Below are 2,565 nucleotides of genomic sequence, written 5' to 3' on the forward strand. Positions count from 1 at the left end.
AGTGTATAGAGTAGATGTTGCCCATGTGGAATTGAATAAGCCAGACCTATAAAGAAATACTTGATTCATTGGTTCCGGCCGCCCATGTGAAATCGAATATTGCAGACCTGCAAGGAGATGGTACCAACCGTATATTATTGACTAATTGATTCTGGCTAGGTAAATTATATCGTGAGCACGCTTGGCTAATTGTTTTGGTTGGATGAAATCCAGATTACAGTTGCTGTTGTAAAAAGATAGAAGGGCTGCATATCAAGGCCTGCTATTCAGCCTATTCTCCTCAGATTCTGTGAATGATGTAGTACATACTAAGATATTTCTCAATGTTGAGGAGAGTACTCGATTCTCCCCCAAGTTCTCAAAGAACTCTGTTTATTTCTACTCGCACTCTGTAATCTCGATCTTACAGAAATACAGAACAAATTAATATCCTAGAAGACGCGCAGAAATGATGGAACGAAAAAACACCCATCTAAATCCACATACACACACCTGTTTTGACACGAAATGAACAAGAATCGCAATGCATATCCGGGGGATCAAATCGGTCAAGAAACCCTGCGGGTAGGCGACCTCTCCTGCAGGCTGTCGACCCGGCAGTACCGCAGCTGCAGCGACACCTGCCGCTCCATCTGGATGTGCTTGTAGAAGTTGGCGATGAACTGCTCCGCGCGCCGGTCGATGTCGTCGTCCCCGGCCGGCGACGACCCCCCGCTCGACGACGACGTCGCGCCCGACGACGCGGACCGCGAGTACTCTGACGCCGCCACCGCGCTGCTCGTCCGCGACACGCCGCCCGACCCGAGGCTCACCGTCCTGGACGGCCCGGTGGTGGACGCGGGGGAGCCGTCGTCGTCGTCCTCCGCGTCGAGCAGGCCCGGCCGCCTGGACCCGAAGCTGAGGCGGAGCGGCGCCGTCGCGCCGGGCGCGCTCCGGCGGCCGGCGATGGAGTTGATGATCCACCGCGTGGCGCTGAAGGAGAGCAGGAACCGCACCTTCTTCACCGCCGTCCGGAGCGTCCCCAGGAGCGACGCCGGCCGCGACGCCTTCTCGGACTCCATCGGATCGGTCGAGGACGGCGACGGCGACTTCTCTTTTTCCTTGGTGATGAGGTTTTGGAGTCGTCGCAAGTGGCTAGCAAACAACGGGAGACAGATGATGAGACGGGATTAAAAGTGAGAGGGCGAGAGGTTCCTGTGGGCTGTATATATAGCTGGCGGACGTGGAAATGTCGCCCACGTACGTTGCTCAGTGCGGCAAGCTACTCGGAATTAAGATATTTCGAGGAATGTACGCACATACAGATACAGAGCATTTTTTTTTTGCGAAATACATACAGAGCATACCGTCTCTACATGCATACACGTGGATCGGTAGATGCATGCACTCCGGCCTTAATTAACGCTTATACTCCCTACAAGGTCGTATGACCGAGCAACATGTACGATTTTTTATTTTGTTTTTATTTTTGCATGGAGAGCAACATGTACTCCTACTACATGGCAATCATTGCTGACATCAAGAAGGAACGGCGGCAGTATTTTACGTGCACTACTGGTATTCTGGGCCTCTGGCGACGGGGTCCTGGTCCAAACGCGCTCGTGGGGCCCGTGAGCCAGTTGGCGCCTTGCTGTCGTGTCGCCCCCCGGCCATGCCGCCATGTTACAACGCAAGGTGGAATGGACCTCGCACGACGGGCGACAGAGGAGGCGTGCGCTGGAGGAGGAGGGGATCGGGTCAGGTCAAACATTGCCGCTCCGCTTCCGCGCCACCGCGCCACCTTGCCCGGCCCGTTGTCTCGACAGAAGATGCTTCGGCGGCAAGGCTGCGGAGCCGTGGTGTGGCGACGACGCGGTGGCTCGTGCGAGCCCGGAGTGACGACGACGGCCACTAGTCCACGTCAGTACAAAGGACAAACGCGTTTGGTTGATCTGTCGCTTATCGCGCCTCGTGTAAACCGGCTCCGACCTGTTTGCGCAAATAAGACGCCGTTAGCTGCAGCCGTACTATTTTAGCGCAAGCATATACTTTTTTTTGAACAGGACAAACACAATCGCTCATATACACGCACATACACTTATCTCTATGAACGCACACACGCATATCCTACCCCTATGAGCATCTTCGAAAGGCTGAGCCGGCATATCATCTTGAACTTTACGAAATCACCGTAGGCATCTCGTCATCGACGGAAACGTCTCCTCCCACTAAATACGCATCGCCGAAAATCCTGAAATAAATCCAGAAATAAATGCAAGTGGGGAAAGTGCGTCAATTCAATTGTCCAACTATAAGCGTACCGCGAGACAGATTGATCGAGTTTTCCATATTTATTTTCAGTCAACATGCAGCGGAGCACAGCACCCAGTTCCATTGCTCGAATGAAATCTATACTCATAGGATATATAGAGATAAACACACTACTAGTCACACGACTTATGTGAGACATACATTTTAATCGCACAATGCTCAGATCGTTTTAAGGTGCTCAAATAACTATGAGTTTATATTTACGGATTTGCTCATTCTCATGTGACTAGAATTAGTTAAATCTCAGTATTTTTT

General features: G+C 51.9%; 1 protein-coding gene across 1 annotated transcript; it reads right to left on the reverse strand.

The window, feature by feature from the left end:
- Positions 1-288: 288 nt before the first annotated feature.
- On the reverse strand, positions 289-1,182 carry LOC125521310. The gene has a single exon (XM_048686370.1). It carries the CDS (start codon positions 1,059-1,061, stop codon positions 549-551), a length of 513 nt encoding a protein of 170 aa, XP_048542327.1. The 5' UTR covers positions 1,062-1,182; the 3' UTR covers positions 289-548.
- Positions 1,183-2,565: the final 1,383 nt, after the last annotated feature.

Source organism: Triticum urartu, chromosome 1 (genome assembly GCF_003073215.2).
Source record: "Triticum urartu cultivar G1812 chromosome 1, Tu2.1, whole genome shotgun sequence".
In the NCBI taxonomy this organism is placed as follows: domain Eukaryota; kingdom Viridiplantae; phylum Streptophyta; class Magnoliopsida; order Poales; family Poaceae; genus Triticum; species Triticum urartu.

Coding starts and splice junctions, on each gene's coding strand:
- LOC125521310 (XM_048686370.1), bottom strand. CDS start 1,061: ATGGAGTCCGAGAAGGCGTCGCGGCCGGCGTCGCTCCTGGGGACGCTC.